At 43.4% G+C, this 24,366-nt stretch overlaps 1 protein-coding gene across 1 annotated transcript; it reads left to right on the top strand.

Annotated features, from left to right (window-relative positions):
• The first annotated feature begins 11,476 nt into the window (after positions 1-11,476).
• LOC136501246 (uncharacterized) lies at positions 11,477-17,793 on the top strand. Its single transcript, XM_066496747.1, has 3 exons — positions 11,477-11,877; positions 14,487-16,585; positions 17,212-17,793. Exons 1-3 carry the CDS (start codon positions 11,539-11,541, stop codon positions 17,390-17,392), a joined length of 2,619 nt encoding a protein of 872 aa, XP_066352844.1. The 5' UTR covers positions 11,477-11,538; the 3' UTR covers positions 17,393-17,793.
• Positions 17,794-24,366: the final 6,573 nt, after the last annotated feature.

The following is a 24,366-nucleotide window of genomic DNA, read 5'->3' as shown; positions in this document are numbered from 1 at the left end:
TTATTTGTCTCTCTCTCCCAAGCTACTTATTAGAGTTTGGACTCGATCTATGAATTGGAGGCATTTTGGAATCAAGGGAGTGACCCAACATCTTCATCTAACCACTAGGAAGTGGGGTTGTAAGATTATTTATCCGCAAAGTTAAATTTGGTACTGCTTTCATAGTTCACGTAGGTGTCGGGACTTCTGGCAGTTTGCCCAAAACTTCTGACAATGTCGGAAGTTCTAACCCAAACTACCAGGACTTCCGACAGTGGCTGACAAATTTGAACTTAACATTTGCAATAATTTTTTAGATACACTTATTCACCCCCCCCCTCTAGGCATTATTAGATCCTTTCAATGTCTCCATGGCTATGATCCATGAAGCAAGGATTTATGTTTCGTGCAACTCGATTTGCTCTCCACCGATGGAATCCAAGGCCATGTGGATGGGGCTCAGCAATGGGGCTAGGTTGTGCTCTGCATATTAGTGGATGAGATGTGAGAGGCAATTGGCCGGTGTGCCATTCTTTCTGATGAGTAAATGTTAGGGTGTGCTATGCAGATTAGTGGATGCGATGTGATGGTGAAAGCTCTAGTTTGGTTTTGGTGAATTGATGAAACCCTAAGTGCTAACCTAGTTTATCAAGTGATCATGAGATAGGTAGCACATTCCAAGTGATGAAGCAAATAAAGATCATAACATGATGATGATGCCATAATGATGATCAAGTGCTTGGACTTGGAAAGAAGAAAGAGAAAAACAAAAAGCTCAAGATAAAGGTATAAATCATCGGAGCTATTTTGTTTTGGTGATCAAGACACTTAGAGAGTGTGATCACATTTAGGTTTGATAGCCGTACTATTAAGAAGGGTGAAACTCGTATCGGAATGCGGTTATCAAAGTGCCACTAGATGCTCTAACTCATGGCATATGCATTTAGGATCTAGTGGAGTGCTAACACCCTTAAAAATGTTTGTGAAAATATGCTAACACATGTGCACAAGGTGATACACTTGGTGGTTGGCACATTTGAGCAAGGGTGAAGAAGATAGAGTCGAAGAGGAGTTAGTCGCGCTGCTTATAGAGTGACCGAACGCAGTCCGGTATGTAACCGGACACGTCCGGTATTTCGATGATAGACTTAGCGACCGGACGCATCCGATTGCCACACCGAACGTGTCCAGTGTAAATCAGAAATAGCAGTATGTGAAGGACAGCCGATCAGACGCTGGCAGTGTCCAATCTGGTATCACCGAACGCGTCCGGTCGACCAAGGATGCTTATTGTACTCCACCGAACGCTATGGCTCAGCAGTCCGGTCATTTGTGACTCTATGTCCGGTGTGAGCATTCGGTCGTCAGCGGAAGGGGGCAGCAATGGCTAAGTTTGTTTGAACTAGGACACATGGTAGTCTGGGGGCTATCGGACACGTCCGGTATGCCGATCGGACGCATCCGGTATTCATGACCAGAGCGTCCGGTGCTGCGTCCGATCAGTTGGACTACAGCGTCCGGTCAGCCCTTGTTTTGCCCAGTGAAGGGGTATAACAGCTCTATTTCATGGGGGCTTCTATTTAAGCCCCATGACTAGCTATGGCTCACATCTTTGGCCATTTTTCATTGACATAGCAACCTTGTGAGCTTAGCCAAAGCCCTCCCACTCATCTCCATCATTGATCCATCATCATAGTGAGATTGGGAGAGAATCTAAGTGCATTGCTTGAGTGTTTGTATCTAGAGGCACTTGGTGTTCAGTGTTTCACTACGGGATTTGCTTGTTACTCTTGGTGGTTGCCGCCACCTAGATGGCTTGGAGCAGCGAGGATCGTTGAGTAGAGGGTGGTGATTGTCTCCGGCTCCGATCGATGGTGATTGTGAGGGGTTCTTGACCTTTCCTCGGTGGAGCAGCCAAATGGTACTCTAGTGGATTGCTTCATGGCTTGTGTGATCCTCATCTTGTGTTGGTTGTGAGGCACCCTATTGAGGGTTTGGCGTGTGAAGCCAATTAGCGCGTGAACCTCCAAGTGAGTGAATCAGCCACAACGAGGATTAGCTTGACGGCAAGCAAGTGAACCTTGGTAAAAATCATTGTGTTCATCATTGATTCCGAGGTGATTGGTCTTCATTGTTATTCATCCTTGTGATTGATTAGTTCATTCATCTTCATGGCGGTATAATCTTCTTGATCACTCTCTTTACTTTATCGCAAACTAGTTGACAAGCTCTTTAGTATAACTAGTTGTGAGAGCTTGCTTGCTTGGTTGGTGTGGCTCTTTAGTTAGCTTTTGAGAGCACACCAACATAGGGTAGTGTCATACTAATTGTGTGAATCGACACTATCTAAACTAGAATTGTGGTAGGTGGCTTGCATTTTGAGTAGGCTAGCGCAACACTTGCTTCGCCTCATATTTGTCTAACTATTCTATTAAGTGTTGTTGTAGAAATTTTATTAGGCTATTCACCCCCCCCTTTATCCATTAGGACCTTTCAAGTGGTATCAGAGCCGAGGTCACCGTTATTTGAGGCTTAATAATCTTTGGTGTTAAAATGGCTCAAATCAATAACACCAAGAAGCCACCCCTAATTTGATGGCTCAAATTATTCTTATTGGAAGTCAAAGATGACTACACATATCAAGTCAATCAATAGAAAGGTGTGGAAGGTGGTAGAAACCAAAATTGAGATTGATGATCTGGAAAATCCCACCGCGGTCGAAGAAGTGCTTCTCCAAAATAATGACATTGCTCTAAGTGCCATTCATGATGCAATTAATGTGAGAACATTTGAGCAAATCAAGAATATTGAGATGGCTCATGAAGCTTAGAAGAAATTGGAAGAATCATTTGAGGGTACTCAAGCCGTGAAGGGTGCAAAGGCATATATTCTTAAAGAGAAGTTTACAAGCTTCAAGATGAAGGAAGATGAGAGTGTGCCGGACATGTTCCATCGGATGGAAGTGATTATCAATGATCTCAAGGCACTTGGTGAGAAGATAGAGGACAAGGACTTCTCCAATAAGTTCTTGAGATGTTTGCCCGCAAGATTTGGCATGTTGGTCACCTTACTAGTGAGGACCGGTTTGAACACAATGACACTAAACCAAATCTTGGGAGATATCATGACCGATGATGCATATAGAGATGATGATGAGAAGGAAAGAAAAGAAGAAGTAGAAAGATGACAAGAAAGATGACAAGAAGAAGAGCATGGCATCCAAAGCCACATCATCCAAGGGCAAAGCAAAGCAAGAAATATCAAGTGAAGAAGATGAATCATGGGATGATGATGATGATGATGATGAGAAGATGGCTCTCTTTGTCAAGAGATTTGGCAAGTTCATGGTGAAGAAGGGCTACCGTGCAAGAAGAAAGAAATCTTCATTCAAGAACAAAGAAGAGTCAAGAAGGTGCTTCAAGTGTGGAAGCAAAGATCATCTTGCTGCTCAATGCCCATACAATAGCGACAATGATGATGACAATTGTGTGATCTTGAATTTAAATGCATATTTGGAGTAGATGATGTAGAGATCATAAGTGTAGATGGCTCTAACTTGATCTTCAAAGGCTTTAGATATGAGAATCTATACTTGGTTGATTTCAATAATAGTGAAGCTAGATTATCTACATGCTTGTTCACTAAGTCTAGCATGGGATGGTTATGGCATAGAAGGCTTGGTCATGTTGGAATGAAACTAATTGAATAGATTGGTTAAGCATGACTTAGTTAAAGGCTTGAAAGATGTTGTGTTTGAAAAGGATAAGCTTTGTAGCTCTTGTCAAGCCGGCAAACAAGTTGGAAACACCCATCCTAAGAAAAGTATGATGAGCACTAGTAAAGCATTTGAGTTATTGCACATGGATTTGTTTGAGCCAACACAATACACTAGTATCGGTGGAAACAAATATGGCATTGTGATAGTGGATGACTACACTAGATACATATGTGTATTCTTTCTAGTGGACAAAAGTGATGTATTTGCAACATTCAAATCATTTGTCAAAGGCATTCACAATGAGTTTGAAACAACCATCAAGAGAGTTAGAAGTGACAATGGTAGTGAGTTCAACAACACTAGAATTGATGAGTTATGTGATGAATTTGGAATTAGACATCAATTCTCGGCCAAGTACACACCCCAATCAAATGGTCTTGTTGAGAGGAAGAATAGAACACTCATTGATATGGCAAGGTCTATGCTTAGTGAGTACAATGTGAGTCAATCCTTTTGGGCCGAAGCTATCAACACGGCTTGCTATTGTAGCAACCGCCTCTATTATCACCAATTGAAAGAGAAGACACCATATGAGCTCTTGAATAGTAGAAAGCCCAACATTGCATATTTTCGGGTCTTTGGCTGCAAATGCTATATCTTGAAGAAAGGCATAAGATTGGGTAAGTTTGACAAGAAATGTGATGAAAGATTCCTACTTGGTTATTCCACCACAGGCAAAGCATAGAGTTTGGAATTTGGATAGTGATACTCTTGAGGAAGTTCATGATGTTGAATTTGATAAAACCAAGGGTTCACAAGAAGAGAATGAGAACTTAGAAGATGTTAGAGGCATTCAACTTTCAAATGCCATGAAGAACATGGATATTGGTGAATTGAGGCCTAGGCAAGTGAATGATGATGAAGATGATCAAGTGCAAGTGCTCTCTAACTCAAATGTGCAAGATGATACAAATCAAGTTAGTGCAAGTGAATCTCAAGACAATGAACAAGATCAAGTGGCTAGTATATCATCTCAACCCAATGATCAAGCAAGTGCAAGCAATCAAGTTCTAATCCTTCAACCAACCAATGTTGCAAGAGATCATCCATTGGACACTATCATTGGCAATATTTCTAGAGGTATGCAAATAAGATCAAGATTGGTATCATTTTGTAAACATTTCTCATTTGTGTCATCCATTGAACTAAAGAAGATAGATGAAGCATTGAAGGATGTTGATTGGGTGAATGCTATGCATGAAGAATTGAATAACTTCATAAGAAATCAAGTATGAGAGTTGATAGAAAGACCAAAGGGACACAATGTGATTGGAACCAAATGGGTTTTTAGAAACAAGCAAGATCAAGATGGGATAGTAGTAAGGAACAAAGCAAGATTGGTAGCGCAAGGATATACACAAGTTGAAGGTCTTGACTTTGGAGAAACATATGCCCCGGTTGCTAGATTGGAAGCAATAAGAATCTGGCTAGCCTATGCTTGTGCCCACAACATCAAGCTCTATCAAATGGATGTTAAGAGTGCATTTATCAATGGTTATATCAATGAAGAAGTATATATTGAGCAACCTCCCGATTTTGAAGATGACAAGAAGCCCAACCATGTATACAAGTTGAAGAAGACATTGTATGGCTTGAAGCAAGCACCTAGAGCATGGTATAAGAGATTGAGGGATTTCCTACTCTCTAAAGGGTTTATAATGGGCAAAGTTGACACCACTCTTTTCATCTAGAAGATTAGGAAAGATCTATTTGTATTGCAAATCTATGTTGATGATATCATATTTGGATCAATAAATCAAGAATTTTGTGATGAGTTTGGAAAGATGATGGCTAATGAGTTTGAAATGTCCATGATTGGAGAGTTGAGTTACTTCCTTGGTCTTCAAATCAAGCAATTGAAGAATGGTACATTTGTGAGTCAAGGCAAGTACATCAAGGACATGATCAAAAAGTTTGGCATGATTGATAGCAAAGTCATTAGTACACCAATGGGAACCAATGTCAACTTGGATAGTGATGCGAGTGGAAATATGGTGAATCAAAAATTGTATCGGTCTATGATTGGAAGCCTACTCTATGTGACCGCATCAAGGCCGGATGTCATGTTTAGCGTATGCATGTGTGCAAGATTTCAAGCCTCACCAAGAGAAAGTCATTTGAAGGCTACAAAGAGAATATTGAGGTACTTGAAGCATACACCAAATGTTGGTTTATGGTATTCCAAAGGAGCAAAGTTTGAGCTAGTTGGTTACTCCGACTCGAATTATGCAGGATGTAAGGTTGAAAGGAAGAACACCTCGGCATATGTCAATTGTTGGGAAGATCACTTGTTTCATGGTCATCAAAGAAGCAAAATAGTGTTGCATTATCAACCACTGAAGCCTGAATACATATCCGCCGGTAGTTATTGTGCACAAATACTTTGGATGAAGGCCACTTTGTGTGACTTTGGAATCAAGTTTAAGAAAGTGCCATTGCTATGTGACAATGAGAGTGCAATCAAGTTGACAAACAATCTGGTTCAACATGCAAAAACAAAGCACATTGATGTCCACCACCATTTCATAAGAGATCACCAACAAAAAGGGGACATTTGCATTGAGAGTGTAGGCACCGAAGATCAACTTGTCAATATATTCACCAAGCCATTGGATGAGAAAAGGTTTTGCAAGCTAAGGAATGAGTTGAACATATTGGATTTTTCAAATATGTGTTGATGCACCCCCACTCACATGACATGCCTCTCCTTCGAACAATCCAAGGTAAAAGTTGATGGCATGGCATATATCCTTACTAAGGACATGTTTAGTACATCTAGTCATATTTTCAATCTTATTAGGACCTTTCAAGTGGTTCTATTTTATTAGGCTCATTCATGAAAATCAAATGATTTTGATGTCTATATGATATCACTATTGCTTCTATGCTTGACTTAATCTAGTGATAGCATATGACATGTTTATGGGCTTGTAAACCTAGTGTTTAACTTAGAAAATAAGCTCTAAGTGTTTAACTCAACATGATACAAGATAACCCTTATTTGGAGGTGTGAAGAAGCTTGTACTTGGATCAAACCGAGTTAAATATCTTTGGCATATATTCTCGTTTGAACCAAATTTGGGAAAATGATCCTCACCCTATTGATTGACATTGATAATCTCGACCCTACAAGTAATACTATCTATACTTAGAACCTTTGTGGTCATTGATGACAAAGGGAGAGAGAAACAAAGATAGTAGCAAAGATAGTGAAAAAGGGGAAGAATATCATAAAGGGAGTGAAACATAAAGATATCTTGATATATGACATAGGGGGAGAGATATGACAAAGGAAAGGGTTCAACTAAAATTTTAAGCACACAAGTAGGGGGAGCAAGCTCATGAACTTGTTTAGTGCATTTGAATGTGCATTTCATATGTTTGCTTGCATGGCACAAGTATTAAATTTAAACATCCATGCTTGTGTGATGTATGCTAGTTGTAGGTTTGAATGATGAAATGAAAACTAGCATGTATAGAATATCTAGTGATTTCACTTCCAAATATTTCTAAGTGGTATTGAGCTAACCATGGTGCTAAGGATGGTATATTGGTGCACTCCGATTGGTATCACGCTTTAAAGGATCCATCTTTTATACCTTAGAATCATGTGGTAGACATTGACTCCTATATTTTCTATCTAAGCATATGTGCAAGCTACAATCCAAACTCTTAGCAAATATGTAGGGGGAGCAATTGCTACCATTTAGGGTTCATGAAACTTGTCCATATCCTTTTACACATGGTAAATATGCTTGGGCAAGCAACATGGATTAAATTGAATTTCAATTCATATCTTTGTGAAAGGGTTGTCATCAATTACCAAAAAGGGGGAGATTGAAAGCTCTAGTTTGATTTTGGTGAATTGATGAAATCCTAAGTGCTAACCTAGTTTATCAAGTGATCATGAGATAGGTAGCACATTCCAAGTGATGAAGCAAATGAAGATCATAACATGATGATGATGCCATGATGATGATCAAGTGCTTGGACTTGAAAAGAAGAAAGAGAAAAATAAAAAGCTCAAGGCAAAGGTATAAACCATAGGAACTATTTTGTTTTGGTGATCAAGACACTTAGAGAGTGTGATCACATTTAGATTTGATAGCCATACTATTAAGAGGGGTGAAACTTGTATCGGAATGCGGTTTTCAAAGTGTCACTAGATGCTCTAACTCATTGCATATGCATTTAGGATCTAGTGGAGTGCTAACACCCTTGAAAATGTTTGTGAAAATATGCTAACACATGTGCACAAGGTGATACACTTGATGGTTGGCATATTTGAGTAAGGGTGAAGAAGATAGAGTCAAAGAGGAGTTAGTCGCGCTGGTTACAGAGTGATCGTACGCGTCCGGTATGTAACCGGACACATCTAGTATTTCGACGACAGACTCAACGACCGGACATGTCCGGTCACCATATCGGACGCGTCCAGTGTAAATCAGAAACAACAGTATGCGGATGACAGCCGATCGGACATTGGCAGCGTCCGGTCTGGTATCACTGGACGCGTCCGGTCGACCAAGGATGCTTACTGTACTCCACCAGACGTTGTGGCTCAGCATTCGGTCATTTGTGACTCTACGTCCGGTGTGAGCGTCCGGTCATCAGAAGAAGGGGGCAGCAACGACTAAGTTTGTTTGAACTGGACACATGGTAGTCTGGGGCTATCCAGACACGTCCGGTATGCCGACCAGACGCGTCCGGTATTCACGATCGGAGTGTCCGGTGCTGCGTTCAGTCAATTGGACTGCAGCATCCGGTCAGCCCATGTTTTTGCCCAGTGAAGGGGTATAACGGCTCTATTTCAGTGGGGGCTTCTATTTAAGCCCCATGACCGGCTATGGCTCACATCTTTGGCCATTTTTCATTGACATAGCAACCTTGTGAGCTTAGCTAAAGCCCTCCCACTCATCTCCAGCATTGATCCATCATCATAGTGAGATTGGGAGAGAATCCAAGTACATTGCTTGAGTGTTTGCATCTAGAGGCACTTGGTGTTCGTGTTTCGCTGCGGGGTTTGCTTGTTACTCTTGGTGGTTGCCGCCACCTAGATGGCTTGGAGCAGCGAGGATCATTGAGCGAAGGGTTGTGAATCGCCACAACGAGGATTAGCTTGCCGGCAAGCAAGTGAACCTCGGTAAAAATCATTGTGTTCATCATTGATTCCGAGGTGATTGGTCTTCATTGTTATTCATCCTTGTGATTAATTGGTTCATTCATCTTCACGACTGGTATAATCTTCTTGATCACTCTCTTTACTTTATCGCAAACTAGTTGACAAGCTCTTTAGTGTAACTAGTTGTGAGAGCTTGCTTGCTGGGTTGGTGGGGCTCTTTAGTTAGCTTTTGAGAGCACACCAACATAGGGTAGTGTCATACTAATTGTGTGAATCGACACTATCTAAACTAGAATTGTGGTAGGTGGCTTGCATTTTGAGTAGGCTAGCGCAATACTTGCTTCACCTTATATTTGTCTAACTATTCTGTTAAGTGTTGTTGTAGAAATTTTATTAGGCTATTCACCCCCCTCTAGCCATTAGGACCTTTCTGATGGGCAACCCGAGAAGTTTGACATAGGATTTTGCAAGTTTTTGGTCGCAAGCTACCATAGGAGCAGACACAACCATAGGCTGGTGGAGGAGGTTGTGATCAACTTGGGATGGTTAGCAGAGATTGGGAATGGATTCCCAATTCGCGCTGGTCTCTTGATAGATTTGGAACGAAAGGAACACCCACTGCTTTAGAGATTCCCAACCATGTTGAGATTCCCAACCACGTTGAACGACCTCCTCTCGGCCATAAAGGCTGAAGCCGACCAGTGGATACAAGTGGATGCAATCGGCCTAGGATGCTTGGCGGTTGGGGGTAGCGGTGACATAAGAAAGGTCCATAGGTTGTATATACACAATATAGCCTTACTTGTACACTGAGTCAACTGAGAATTGGCCTTTCTTTATAATATCGATAATGATATAGCCAAGTGTCCGAATGGATGGACATCTCTTCCCATCGAATCATTCTTATCCATTTGTTCTGAGCCTAACCGAATCGTTCTTATCCATTTGTTTTGAGCCTGACGACACAGCCTGCTCTCAGGAGTCCAGCACTAGCTCCTCCCTCTCCCTTTGATACACCCTCACCTCACTGCCTCCCTTACCCCGAATTGAGGCAAGCGGTAGTGTAGACGACCTGCAACGGGCCGCCCACAGGGCAGGCGGGAGCGCAGCAGTGATCGTGCGGGCGCTACACGCTAGGCCTTGTCGTCGATGACTTTGATGAGGAACAATAGGGCAGAGGTTGCGGTAGCCGTGCCGACGAGCGTTGCGCACGCTACAAGCCATTGGCGCGCCGTCGAGCTCCACGTATGTGCTACCGAGCCGGCGAGGCTCCACGATGGATGCTCCAGCAAGCAGGTGAGAGGAGCTTCGTGTGATGCCGCCCCACTAGTGAGTTGGCGAGTTGCCTACACTGTTGCACCGGCGAGCTCCGCAACGACGAGTATCCACCCGTCCAGGCAGCAAGGTGACATTGTGTTGCACCCCCATGTTGCAAGTGTATGTTCCAAATGTTTCAACTATTTTGAGATGAATGTTACTAGCTGTTTACCTGGATGTTGCAAAAATACATCTAGATGTTGCAATACTTATATAAAAATGTTTCATCTATTTCAGATATATGTTGCAAGTGTTTTATCTAGATGTTCCATATGTTTCACGCATATGTTGGAAGTGCATGTTTCAAATATTTCAGTTGTTTTAGACGTATATTGCATTTTGTTTCATGTTAGTGTTTCATGTTTCAGAGCTACGTTCCGAGGGGCGCATAGATTCCTACGTGCATGCGCAAAACAGAGCACGCGCGGGCGGTCCCCGCATGGCCTTCTCCCTCGGCAATGCAGTCAGCATTCGGCACGCACACGCTAGGCTAGGACCGGGAGACGGTGGAGTAAAAAGGGCGCGCATGTAGCCATGGTGCGCTGCGCATGGAGGTGGTTTCCTTTCCCACCGCCTCCTCGTGCTGTAATTCTGCGTGTTCCACGGGGAATGAGCTGTGAATCGAAGCAGGCGAGGCACACGATATAGAGTATGCGTGGGCGTCCAGACATCCGGATGCTAATTCTACCGTTATAATATAACTACTTTTATTTTATTTTTTAAATACAAAGATACGGAAGACTCTTGCCTATTCAAGTAAAAAAAGATACTCCTTCCAGTTGATGGGATAGGGATAAGAGATATTCAATCCTAGCCATCCGTTCTTACACCTTGTTTAATCCTAACCATTCATTCATTTTTCTATCCTATTCCACCTCCTATTTTCTGGTATCAAACACCACCTGCTGTCCAAATGAGCTTTTGTCAGGCTATCTCCAACAACGACACCTAAAATACAAGCCTCATTCGTTCCTTTTGGGTAGCGCTACAGGTAAAAGATTTAATATCTATTTGACATCTTCTCCAACAACAAGACTCAAAAGAGAATTCTTTCTGCAAATGAGTTTTTAGGAGAGAAGATATCTATATTTAGGATTATGTCTCCTAGGTTGAAGGCTAATTTTAAATTTCTAACTACTCATTTTGGGTTTGGTTGCCTATGCTACAGTCTCACATCCCACGGGAAGAAAGACGAGGGCGAAGCGCCAACCCCAACTGCCCAAGCCTGTTGTCAAAAAAAAAAAAAATGTTGTAAAAAAAAAACTGCCCAAGCCCAACACAGCCACGGACCTGGAGAGATCTGAATTCCCACCAGCACACTCCTGCCCGCTCCTCCCCGCCGATGGAGATCCCCACCGCTGTCATCCACCGCCTCCAGTCCTCGCTCCGCGAGGCCACCTTCGCCCCTTCTGCAGAAGATGCACCCGCCCCTCCCTTCCCCTCCGTCGCCGACGCCGTCGCAGCCTTCGACTCGGGCGCCGCCTCCGTCTCGGCGGAGCTCCGATGCGCGCGCTGCGGGTCGGCGGGAGGGCTCCTGCGCGGTGCGCACTCTGCACTCTGCGCCTACTGCGGGTGCCCCAGGCGCGGGGACGGGGCAGAAGGCGGTGGAAGCGGCGGCATCGCCTTCCGTGACGGCGCGGCCTACCGGTGGCTGCTCGGCTCGCTTGGACTCGACGGATCCGTGAGCTTTCCTTCCTACATTATTTGGCGCTAAGAATCTGTAGATTTGATTCTTGTTGCTTAGGATCTGTGAGCTCTTCTTTCTAGCAAACCTGAACCAGCATTTGGGAAAGAAGAGGATGTTATGCTCCCGGAGAACTTCTAATTTAACTGTTTGCGGAATTGCTATTGCATAGTTTTTTTACTTATCATGCAGTGCTATTCCTAAGAAGTACCAAGTAGTTAGAGAAATGTCCGTTGCCAATGGGTCTGTATGAATAGTAGAACATGTTTGGAAATTTTTATTTGCTCAGAATTCAATAGCCATGAAAGAAATGCGCTGCTAGGGTTTTGAGTTATGAGGCAAGCGCAATAGTACAAAATAAGGCATTCTAATGAGGCTGTAGACATGCTACATTAACCAGAGGTAGTAAAATTTGGACTTTCATATGCTTATTATAACTTTCATGTTCCAATCGACTTCTGCAGTAATCATCTTAGCATTAGTGAATGCATTAACTCAATTTGGATATTATGATATCTGTTTTCTTGAAGATGTTGCTGATGTAAGTTTAATTGGACACTATAACTAGAATCTTTATTTCCACTCTCTTTTGCAATTATTTATCTATTTGTGTTGATTGTTTGATCAAAAGGATTTATCTCCTTGGCAAGGCCCTTTACTTAGGTTTCATTAACTGACTCCCTTTCGGTTAGTTCATGACTTACAGGGAGAGTGAGCCGTCCCGTACAATTTTTTAAGTGTGTTCTGAGTGGCCTGCTCAGAAGTTATTGGTTACAGGGTGCTCTTATTGAAGCTACCAGCCTTTTGGCATATGAATCATAATAGCCTTTTGGCTTACCATATGAATCATAATAGCCTTTTGGCAGCAAGAACTTTACAATGGCACATTCTAGAGTAATTTTACCTGCAATCTAGTTGCCGGATCTCTTAATAGTCTCAAATGGCGTCAAACAAAATTTGCAGCAAGTTCTATTCAGAAATGTTGGGTACACATTTGGGCACAAATTCACAGTTTCTGAGAAGAATGAAAGTTTTACCTACTACTTTCCTTACTAAACTGGTATTTCATCTGCTCCCTCTTAGGCTCTGTCCTCTTAGGCTCTGTTTGGCCTGGCTCAGGCTTTATTTTAAGCCATTTTTTACTGGCTGCCCACAGCAGCTGTTTTTTCTTTTATAGGAGTAGCTAGATAAAAATGGATGGTGCTTTGAATGCCTAGCGTTTATACTTTATACCACTTTTCACCTGTGTGATCTACCTGTCAGGAAGGCTCGTCGCAAAGAAGTAAGGGCCTTCGACCTAAGGGCTCGTCACCCATCCCACTGCTAACCGACCCAATCCCGCTGCTCACTGCCTCGAGCCTGCTACTCCCTGGCCTGATCCTGGTACTCCCGACAGTGAATCCGATGGGCCTGAGCTCCTAATGGTGGATCTCAGTGGCGAAGAGAAGCTCAGCGGTGGTCGGCGGAGATATCCTCCTCTCCTCACATGGGAAATTGAGGGTGGTTTCTTGGATACACGGTGGCAGGGGTGAGTGGTCGACCGAAGAGCTGACTGGCAATGGAGAGGAGAGGGTAGCCGAGGAGCTGTCCAGTGGTGAAGGCGAGCAGGTGAAACAGCGCGGCTTACACACGGGTGAGGGGGGGTGCAGGTGGAGGGTAGCATGATGGGGGAGAAAGCGGCACGTGGATGGTGGCACAATAGTGAGGGATATGCTGGCCGCATTGAAAAAAAAGCTGGGGTCAGGCCACTTCTCCTGTTTTCCGCTTCACCAGTTAAAATGAGAGAAGCTCTTAAGCTGTGTGTTTGGATATCTTTGCTGCATAGAAGAAAGGCATAAACTTCAAATAAGCCATGCCAAACAGATCTTTGGTGAATTAGGGAACAACCCAAACAAATCTCCTAATGTAAATTAATTGTAATTGCCAAGATGCTAATTTCTGATGGTGCCTTCCTTCTGGCACTGAATCCCCTTGATCATGCTGAAATTCCCGCCACCTCCTTGCACCGTTCTGCTTTCATAGGTGGAACCCCATATAACAGTCGTATGGGATCTAAGATCCTCTATGATGTACTGGTACCAAAGTGAATCTGATAGTTGAATATAAATATCTGGCTTGATTTAACACAAAATCTTCACTTATATATCAAATCTTGTTTTTGTATATGTATGACCAATATTGGATATAGCACTGAATTGGATAGAATTTTTTTTGGGGGTGTAGAGGATGGTTCATATTGTTGGATATCCATGCATACCTGCTTAGCTGTTTGTTTATATTTGACTACTACACCATTCGCATGTAGTGCTTACTTGCTCACGCACTATGTATTAATGTGTAAAAGCCATCTGTGGAATGCAAGCTCCATGCTGTTTAACAGACATTGATCCTGCATACATTGTAATTATGGACTGATTTTTAATAAGATTAAATCTTCCAGTATGACAGATCTGTGGTGAATTTACATGTATTGATATCATTGTTCTAGTTCTCTTTAAATTCAAAGTAGGCAGGAAACATATAGTCTTGTTTCTGAAGTTCAATTCTGTATCTATTCATAGCTGATGGAAGATTTTTTTTCTTCTTCTCATTCCTTTTTCATTCAGGAGTTTGTAGAATTCGATACTGACACTACAGCTTCAAATAAAAGCAAGGATGCACCATCACCAAACAGTGGGATGATCATATCTGATCTACTGGACTTAAAAATCACTTGCCTCCCTGAAAATAAGGAAACATCTGCAAGTTCCATAACAAAGGAGCAATCATCTTCTGTGGATACACTAAATTTATCTGCTGCTAACCTAGATTCATTTTTTGTTGAAAGAAAAGAAGAGATGACTTCTGCTTCTCTTCCACAAACTCATAATGTGGAGCAGGAAAAGAAAAGAACTGATAGCAAAAACCATGAATCTAGATTGGAGGCGCATGCTGCATCTAAAAGCTTAATTAGTTCTCAAAGAACAAATCAGATTGAAGCTACTCCAGCATTTGCAAGTTGGGATGCTGATTTTCAGTCTGCTAGTTCAGAAAGTGCTGCCAAAAACTCCAAGCAACCTGATCTGTTTAAGAGCTCTTCTGAGGCCGAGTCTTTTAGTTTCCCAGCTTCAGAGACTGCCATCAAACCTGTAGTAGGTACTGAAAATAAAACAAATGCGAGAAGTGCCATCCCGGAACATCATTCAGAAGATTGGGCTTCAGCAAGTGGCACATTATTTGGTGATGACCTTTCTAATCAAAAGGTTGCCCAGCCTATCTTTGAGAGCAACAGTGCTCCTGAGTTCACTGAATCCTCTCTCCACATGAATTTTGCTAAGAGCGATCAGTTACATGGAAGGGATGATACTGGAGTCAATGATGATGAAGCTTTTGATGAATGGCAAGAATTTACAGCAAGTGGTAATCAGGGCAGCCTATCAAATGCAGGAGAACATATGGAGGAACCTTTAAAGAGAGATTCTTCTGAAAAGGATGTAATAGATCCCTGGCCAGTAGGCAACAAGAAATCACCCGATAATGTTATTGAAGACTCCTCTGAATGGCAAGCTTTTGCTTCTGTGTCTGGTCAAGGAAGAGATTTTGTGACATCTGTGGAGCGATCAACAAGTAGCCACGGGCTCAATTTGGTGAGACCAGTTGTTGTTGAAGAGACAATGAGCAACATCTCGCATCAACATTCTTCAGAAATTAATCCTGTTGATCTGTGGCCTGTGGGTAATGTTGAAGCACAAAACGCTGCAGAAATGGTTAAGGAAACAAATGATTCTTTTGACGATTGGCAAGATTTTACTACCACCGGTCAAGTCCAGGACACTTCATTGAATCAAACTGGGGACATGATGGAGGTCCCAAAAGCCAGTCACAAAGAAACAGACATGGACTCATGGTTCATTGGAAATTTTAGTGAGCCAGCAAATACTGGTACCGTGAATGAAAATAACATGTTGAACGATTGGCAAGGTTTCACTGGTTCAGATCAAGCACAGCCAAATTCATCTAGCACCGGTGCAGAAATGATGGGTGTTCCATTTGAGCAGCATGATGGAAGTGTTTCTGTCCAATCGTGGGCAAATGCCAGTAGTAATGATGCCGCAAAAACATCCTCAACAAATATAGAAAGCGACACATTTGATGTTTGGCAAGATTTTACTAAATCAGGTCATCTGCAAGAAAACATGTCTAGTCTTGGGAGAGAACCGAGTAGTGTGTCACCTGAACCAGCTAAAGAAAATGATTCCTTAGATTTGTGGCTTACCAGCAACTTCAAGGAGTCTAAAAGCAGTGATGTTGTTGGGAGAACTAATGACTCATCTGATGGATGGCCGGATTTTGCCAGTTTTGATCAAGCTCAGAGAAGTACTAAAATTCCTGTGGAAGGGCACCTTGTGAAAGATCCTTCAGGGGCTGAAACTATGGACTTATGGGCCTCAAGTCATGCTAATGAAAAGAACCTTGAACAGATAAGTGAAAATAATGATCTATTCGATGACTGGCAAGATTTCCAAAACTCTCGTCCACAGCAAACAACCTTACAAGTTTCTTCAGATGCTTCATTATTTGATACAACCTCAGCATCAAGGCCTGATGCTTTTGGAGGGCTGGAGTTTGGGAGTGTTTTGCAGTTAGCTTCATCCGAAAACTTAAAGGATAAAAAGGAGGCTTCTAATGAAGCAAAAGCATTTCCATCTGATGACCTCTTGAAAAGGTTAGTGATTTGTGGATTATGATCATGTAAACCTGTTCACTTGAGGGTATAATCTTATTGTTTATGGTATGGGAAGAACTGGGTAATCAATTATATATACTTCTAATAATGTCCAATTGTTCAAACTATGTGTATTTTACCCAAGGACCAAGCTAGCAAACCTCAAAGCTTCCAAATTGTTCTGCCTAATTAGAGGGAATTACCATATTTTTTTAAAAAGAAACACGTGTAGTTCCTTTAATAAAATATGATCAGGCAAATATAACTGGTCTGTAGGACTTTGGAAATGGTACATGGTGCCATAAGCTATCGTGCTTCTCTGAATTTTGATCCCTATTTAGTTTTCCTGGCTTTTAATGATTAAACCTTAAGGTTTAGTTGAGTGCAGGGAAAAACTATTGTAAAAAATATTCCAAACTAAGCTTGTCCAAAGAGGACTTGTTTACCCCACTCAGCTTTCTCATCCAGTATTGTACTCAGTACATGTCTAGTTAAATTGACCTTACCTTGGTCATTGAAATCATTTTCAGATGTGCTAGAATTAGGTGATTGTTTGCGAGATCTCTTTCATCATGCGATGTAATATAATGTTTGTCTCAAATGATCCCATTGTTAAATGTGTGCAGCACAAACGGAATACAGCAGATGGGTGATATTGATTCGCTATCTTCATTATGGCCAACTAATAAACCAGAGTCTGCAAATACAAATGTGGAACAGTTGTTTGCTCAGATGCATGATCTGTCCTTTATGCTCAAGGATGAACTTTCAGTCCCTGATAAACCCATCGATCATTCGAAACCCTGAAGTGGCAACAACAAAAAGTGTGTTCTGTTACTATCAGCCAAGGAAGATCGTTGTTGGAAGTCCAACCTTTTTGGTGCTGGACGAATTGCACCCAATATTCCTGAGTGGAAAATGCAAGTCAAGTCACAGAAAACCGTGCTGTTCCAACAGCGTGCCTTTTATCAGAGCATTGATCAGCAGATGATTGTATTTGTTTTCTCTGTTGCTTCGTTGCATTGATCATCAGAGTCAGGTTGGTTCCTTGACTGTCCCTGAGTGAGGCTGAGAATCATGTTTTTGTCTGCCTCCTCATGTATGTACCGTTTTGCGGCCTGTATGATGTGCAGAGTCGAACTGAGCTCACCAATCAATGAATTCCGTTTCAGATTATTTATGCATATAAGTTCGTTCTTGCTACTGGGCTGCCTTGTTTGCAACATCTTATTACAGTATCTTGTTGTATGCAGCAGATGATATCTTGTTGGCTTCCAGTAACTCTGTAGTGCAAGTGCTACATCACCATTGACCATCGTTATCAATGCATGTGGTTGCCTGGGTCAATTCCCCCAACACCGACAGTAACTCCTTTTTTTCTGAAAGGAGATGACCTTAGATTTTTTTTTTCTTTTTTCGAAGCAACCTCTGAAATTTTCGAAGCAACCTCTGAAAAAAGCACAAAGTTCTTGTATGTAGAGAAGAGCTGACCCGGTTTATATATGAAAAAAAGACCTACATGAACGGTATATCAAGGAATTTAGAAAAGAGTTGGTGAAGTCCATAAAAAAAAACTAGATCGAAAACCATATATGAATGGTGTATCAAGGAAAATTGACGAAAACCTAAGTACAAGAGTGTATACTGTTCGGGCTAATAAGCTGATTGAAGCTAATTTATTGTGAGAGAAAAATACTATACTGTGACTGATAAGTTCAACTGAATCAATCCACTAACACACACACAACGGTGACACGACTGTTGTCGAGTTCGTCACGAACACTTGGCTTACATAACACTTGGCTTACATCACCCAAAGCCCTCAATCCACATTGCCTATCCAAGATTATTCCTGACTCTGAGGATCATGTTATCATTATCGAGCTCTAATGAACCCCACATCAAAGCAGCTCCGATTTTACTACCGCAAGCCACCCTGGGAGAGCAGGTGACTCCCGTAGAACAAAAGTACCCAAGGAGGCATGGCCTCGTCAAAGAACCCAGTCTTGCACAAACATCAAAATATTCATACTGACTGACATCTACAAAGACGGTGCTATATCTCCACGGAGGAAACAAACACCGAGCCTATTGTTGTAAGGATCCAATGGCCCACAGGGGCAAAGGGTTGAACTGGGCTCTTGTCGGGGCTACGATACCCTGGGCTCAAGGTGCCGATTAGATAGTCGCTTGGGCGGCCACGGTATGCCAGCTAGTATAAGCCTAAATGATTGAGACCTAGCTAAGCTAAGCGGACCGGGCCAAACGCTAAGGCCGGGGTCGCCACGACCCTTCCATCTGCCTCAGCCGCACGTCGCACGAGGACTCATGACCACTCTACCGTCCTGGCCCTTGGGAGGAACGGGGAAAGATCGACTCCAGCCAAGCGTGCCTGCTCTGACAGGAGCAGAGCAGGCATGCCGCACTGACTCCGCAAGGTCCGATCAGATGCCATCTCTGCGCCACGCGGCAGAGACAAGACAACACCACCAAGCGGTGACGACTAATACGGTGACCCACCATCCAAATACGGCCTGACGAGACACACATACGACTCCACCCACTATGGGATGGGATCCACGACGGTGGCCTTGACTTAGAGGCCATCCAAGCCAATAGGGGCCACGACCCCGGAGCCCGAGATCGTGGCTACCAATTCCTCATGCTAACAAGACGACCAATGATCTGGGGGCAACTACCAACTCCTGTACGATGCCCTTGGGAGATCAGGAAGCGATGACGAAGACCACGTCGCGTAGGATGGCTGGCGAAACACCAATGTGCCCACAGTGCAGCCACGAATGTTACTATAGCACCATGTCTCACCATGCCGCGACGTGGACACAAGACCATGACGACAACCACGCCCAGACGTGCATCACAAGACGGTGTTACTTGCAAGCCAAGTTAGCTAGGCTCGTGACCCCTCGGTCATGAGAACCTCCTTCTTTGTACATGACCTGGCCCCGGACTCTATATAACACTACTACAAATTGATATTTCATTGTTGCCATTTTCACCACCGTAACGATAGAAGCGACGGTGTTATACGTCCACCGCCGATTGGACCGATAGCGAGGCCTCCTGAGGAAGGAAACCGACGTTGAAACTTCTATCAACGACGGGTTAACAATAGATGCAGCAGACGACTCAAAATAAAGCTGACACCTAGAGTGTCGCCTTTAGAACAAAAAATAACAATAAAAGACATATGATCAAAAGTGACATTTAAATAGTAGATTATTTACTTATAAGACCCTACATATAATCTATGGTCTTGAGAAAACATTGTTTACAACATCTTCTGCATGGATGATCACTGCGATAGCCTCGGTAGCATCAGTGAAGTCTCCAATCAGGTCCTCTTGATCTTCCAGCCGATCAATGTGTGAAAAACCAGGTTCTAGGTGACAGAGCTCGTGCCCTGAACGCAGTTGCACTGTAGCCAGAGCGGCACCGGCACCGGCCCATTGGAGGATCTCATGGCGACTCTCTAGGTCAATCTCCCGGCGACGAGCCTCCTCGATGTCACGACGAGAAGTAGCCAGTTGTTCCTCAAGATCTAATGAAAATGAAGGGTTATCGCATAAAGTCGCGAATATAAACGGAAAGACTCTTCAAAGAAATTTTACCTGATGCCCTAGCATGAGCTTCATCAGCCCTCATCTGAGCAACATTGGTCTCTTCTTAAGATGAAGAGAGGGTTGTTTTTATGGCATCGATACATAGCTCGAGCCGACCTACCTCACGCGTCGCATCAGAATACAGGTTTCTAGACTCCCTCCTTTCACGGATAAGATTTCGGACATCCTGACCATCATGTCTCGGAGTTAGAGGATGAAGATGAAGATGAAGATACCATGGACCTAGCAAGATGCACAATCGATTGTTGTCCAACCTCCACCAAAGTTGGCCAATGTACTATAGCATGAGAGATAGCCCTGCATATTCAAAGGATTAATGCAAGGTAGCCATAGAGATAAGAAATCATTCCCTCTCACCCTTAGCGATGAAGAGGGACACGAAGGCAGATCCGTGGCTTCTAGAGTTTTCTCCCTTGGACGCTTGCTGTGAGCCATTGTTCAGAAGAAGACTGGAAGGAGAAAACGAAGAAGAAAAGATGTGTCACAGCACAACAAATGAACACAAGTAGTATTCCTTCTACTCCGCCTTGCCTCCAAATTTATAGCTGTAGGGGACCTCTATAGTGGGTCCATTGAGTTACCCATGAGATTGGGGGGCATGTGTTCACACCAAAATTTGTTTAGATGCACAGGAAGCTCAAAACTCAGGGAAGCGTGCGTGAGTGTTGAATGTCGTCCCAACTTCCAACACCGTCCCCACCACTTGTTACCCCATGAACCGTCGTATACCTCGTCATGCTCCCTAGATCACGCATCTTAACTGCATTGAGTCTAGGTGCATCTTCAAGGTGAGTGTTGAATGTCCCAACTTCCAACACCATCCCTACCACTTGTTACATCGGGAACCATCGTATACCTCATCTTCCCTTATGCATGCTCCCTAGATCACGCATCTTAACTGCATTGAGTTTATGTGCATCTTCAAGGTTGGCTTATTTAAGCTAGGTCTAGGTGCACTGAGTCTCTCGCCCCTCCCCTCCCCTCTCTCCAAATCCCTTAGCATTAGATTGAGTGAGAGAGTGGCAACTCCTTTCTTCCACCATGGTTCATGGCGTACTTCGATGCCTCCACCGTTGCTGGGAGAAGGTTTTCAAGATTGGGTTCTATAGTAGCTTGCTGGTGGCTATTCATCTTGGGTGTTAGAGGAAATTCTATGAAGAGGTAGGGAAGGAAAATACCATCTTCGGTGCCCTGGGTTGCCGGTGTCATGGCGGTAGGCTCATTGATGGTCGACGTGCGGGTGACTTCTAGGTTAGAATATCTATGGGAAATCCTAGAGGGCAGAGAGTGACTTGGTGTTGCCGAGAAACCTTTTGAGCCCACAGATCTTGACCTAAGATCTCTCAACGTCGTGCCATCCATTCCTCCCCGACGATGAAGAAGACAAGCGCGGGCAAGGCTCCTCGTGGGGCTCCTCATCCTCTCAGATGTTAGAGGGAGTTCCACAAGGTGGTTCTTCCTAAGGCTTCTTCCAGGCATCGTCCCTACTCGTGGCAAAGATCCAGAGGTGCGGTGAAGGTTTAGTTACACCTTCATCTGGCTTCTACGCTTCACGAGATGTCTATCGCTGAGTGCGGGGATAAACCTATGCTCATTGCTAAAATTTGGTTGATGCTGATGCTTATGCTGATTTGTTGTGTGATAAAACATTGTTCGTTCGTTGAAAAGTACTGCTGAAGTAGTGCTGAATAACAGGGCCAAGGTTTTTGTCATCATACTGTAGTTGCTGATAGATCCTTGTTATTGTACGCCTAGTGAATGAAAAGTGTAACAGAGTTAATAAAAAATGAATGTCTTTTATTGATTTTAAATGTTGTTACCTCACTGAGATGCTAGTGGAGTGTTGCTTTATATGTGCAAACCACCATATGGTACGGTTTTGTTATCACGTCCATTGTTATTGTAGAGATTAGTATCTTTATTATGCAACATCAGCTGACAAATTTTGTCATGTTAGCATCCATTGTTATTGTAAAATGTACGTTCTATGTTCAGTAAGCTATTGAGGCCCAACTGAATTAGTATCAACATTGTACAATTCTATCACCGTCGGATATAAAGCATCACCGCCGATAGGTGCTATTGTCCCATCTTCTTTAAGACACAATCACCACCACCGGTAGCGAGTAGCCTTCACCGCCAATATCGTTAAAATTTGCAAGCCAACGCGAGAGTCCCGCGTGTTTTTAAAAATTTTGGCAGACATTTATGTTTCTGCAAGTCCTACTTTGTAGTTAGCTTACAAAGACCGCTACCCACCCTAGCCACTCACCATCGACAAGCTAGTGCTCTGCACCGGTACGCCCCACCGGCATGCCCGCATAGATCTACCGGTGATCAGGCTGGTACTCATGACCATCGTGGCCACTAGAGCTCACTAGCCACAATATCCAAAGGCAAGGGTAATGCTTTCTCACACTTCCCTTATCCATGTTTCTTGGCTTTCTATTCCCCTCTCATTTGAGTACGAATCAAGCTTCCATCTGATTATTAAGGAGCTCACAAGCACATCCCCATAGGCACTCAGTACTCTGATTTAGGCGAAAGCATCGCCGCTTCCATCGCTTGCCCCGCTCCACCACATCCTAGTCAAGATGGAGGAGGAGGCCACCAACAAGAGGAATGAAGTAGACATCCTCACAGATGAAGTATTGGTCCTTATCCTCCACCACCTCACCACCCACACCTTGTGTAGCTGCAAGTGTGTGTGTCACTCCTGGTACCGCCTCATCTCTAAATCCGAGTACCATAAGGAGCTGTCCTAGTTTGTCGCCAGATTCATGTATGGCAACTAGAAATGCAAACGCCGATTCACTAGCTTCATCGATGAATACCCCTCCTTTTCCTTCTTGCCCTTCCCTATTCAAGATTAGTCATCTCAGATTGTTGTAGAGATCTCTTCCTCTGTTGGTGCGTTGGGATTTGCTATGTTGTCTGCAATTCAGTGACTAGCAAATTAGCAGCACTGCCACATAGCAACCTTTGTTATGGTTCAACTCACTTGGGGTTTGATCCCACAATCTCCTTGTACTTCCATGTGGTAGAACTGTGGGTAAGGTCGCCTAGGGTGTTAGTTGTTAGGCAAGTCATGCTCCAATGCGATGGAAGTAAGGATCTTATCACGGACGGATGATAAGCCAATACGGCGATGTAGTGTGCACCCAAGTCGGTCTTAGATACCGATGGTGATGGATATGACTATCACTGCCGATAGCTTACTGCCGAGCCAGAAATTGGACTACAATGGGGGTTATGATGTGGCTATGAAAGGTCTGAGTGTAGTAGTTGTAGGGTCGAGATGGCAGACTAGAGGGGGGATGAATAGTCCTTTCTAAAAATTAAATGCACCGGCTAACCGAAACAGATGTGACAATAAAACTATCGGTCTAGCCAAGACTATACCCCTTTATCTATGTTATCAAGCTCCTTAAAAAGATCATAAACTAGCAACTAAGGTGTCAGCCTAGCTAGAGCTCACCTAACCAATTCTAGGAGCAAGGTCGCACAAATCTATGCCACTAGCACTTCAAGCAACGGGGGAGCTCCTACACAAGCTAGTAAGCAAAAGCACAAAGCCACCTAAGCTCACTAGTAATGCTCAATAACAAGGCTATATAAGCCAAATTATAGAGCACAATTTACTTAGCTACACAAACTAAGCAATGTGACTAACAAGATTACTCAAACCAAATTAGAGTTGCTCTTCGTGGATCCCACGGGTAAGCACAATCCCCCTCACAATCACTTCTTTGGAGCACCGCACAATCTTCTTTACATGCTTTGACGGAGACCACCACCAAGTTATCTAGGAGGTGGCAACCTCCAAGAGTAACAAGCACCACTAGCTTGCAACTCGATCACCTAGTGCCACTCGATGCACTCTCACGATGTAATCGCACTAGAATCACACTCACACTCAATTAGATGATCACTATCAAGCGTATGTGAGTTAGAGGGCTCCCAAGTACACCTACACAAGCCACCAAGGCTTAAGGGTGCTCTGCCACCAGCCCAAATTCCAGCTAGTGCTAGGTTTTATAGCTCCCAAACGAATAGAGCCATTATACCCCTTCACTAGGCTCACTACGCAGTGACCGGACACGCCAGTCAGATCGACCGAAACACACCACACCCAGC

Source organism: Miscanthus floridulus, chromosome 13 (assembly GCF_019320115.1).
Source record: "Miscanthus floridulus cultivar M001 chromosome 13, ASM1932011v1, whole genome shotgun sequence".
NCBI lineage: Eukaryota > Viridiplantae > Streptophyta > Magnoliopsida > Poales > Poaceae > Miscanthus > Miscanthus floridulus.
The sequence above is the reverse complement of the archived record's forward strand: the minus strand, read 5'-3'. Positions and strand labels throughout refer to the sequence as shown.